The 771-nt window shown below is 60.2% G+C and overlaps 1 protein-coding gene across 1 annotated transcript in view; it reads right to left on the bottom strand.

Annotated features, from left to right (window-relative positions):
• Positions 1-771, bottom strand: part of Trim7 (tripartite motif containing 7) — a 13,702-nt gene that overhangs the window by 11,677 nt on the left and 1,254 nt on the right. The window contains exon 2 of the mRNA XM_010610526.2: positions 556-771. Coding sequence (XP_010608828.1) covers positions 556-771 — 216 coding nt within the window. The remainder of the gene's footprint in view (positions 1-555) is intronic.

Genomic DNA, 771 nt, shown 5'->3' with positions numbered 1-771 from the left:
CCTCTGGTGATGTTGCCCACAGCAAGGAAACAGTATGTGGGGGGGGGGCTGTTTCCCAGAATCCACCTGCTTGGCATGGCGCAGACATCTCCAGCTACTCCACTTAACCCAGGAACTACACACCTGTCTCCTAGACCTCTTGGAAAGTTGTCCACTGGGCCTTCATGAAGCGGAGCCTGAGGGAAGCCCTGCCCAGGGAAAAGGATAAGCGCGGGGACTACAGATGTGTGACTGCGACATTGACTTCTTGCTGGGGGGAGGGGGAGAGATACAGTTACACTTGGCTTAGAGGCTGAGGACAATCAGCAAGAAAGTGGCCAAGTCCCTGCGGTCATCGCACAGGTCGCTTAGTATAGGTTTCAGAGGGAAAAGCAGTGTATGGGGGTGGCAATGAGGGATGACAAGGGAACCTCTCAGGCTGAGAACCAGTGCTGGGCAACATGGGAGAAGGAAAAGGAGGAAAGGGCTCCCTGGGACTCTTGCCTGCCCGTCTTCTGCGCCGCACAGGAAGGAAGGCTACACCGGAGCCCAGGATCCTCTCGCGCTCGCGCTCACCTTGGCCTCCTGCACCGCCTCGTCAAGTGGCAGCACTGCGTGTGCACGGTGCTCGCGGGCACGGTCACACACCACGCAGATGGCACGTCCGTCGTCCTGGCAGTAGAGCTTGAGAGGCTCTCCGTGCTGCGTACAGCGCACAGCCGAGGCCGAGGCCGCAGCCTCCGGAAGGGCTCGCTTTTCGAAGGCGGCTGCCGGCAGGCTGAACCGCCGGAG

The sequence above is a fragment of the Fukomys damarensis genome, unplaced genomic scaffold (assembly GCF_012274545.1).
Source record: "Fukomys damarensis isolate Sample0158 unplaced genomic scaffold, DMR_v1.0_HiC HiC_scaffold_31, whole genome shotgun sequence".
Taxonomy (NCBI): Eukaryota; Metazoa; Chordata; class Mammalia; order Rodentia; family Bathyergidae; genus Fukomys; species Fukomys damarensis.
This window is presented reverse-complemented; position numbering and strand designations above follow the sequence as displayed.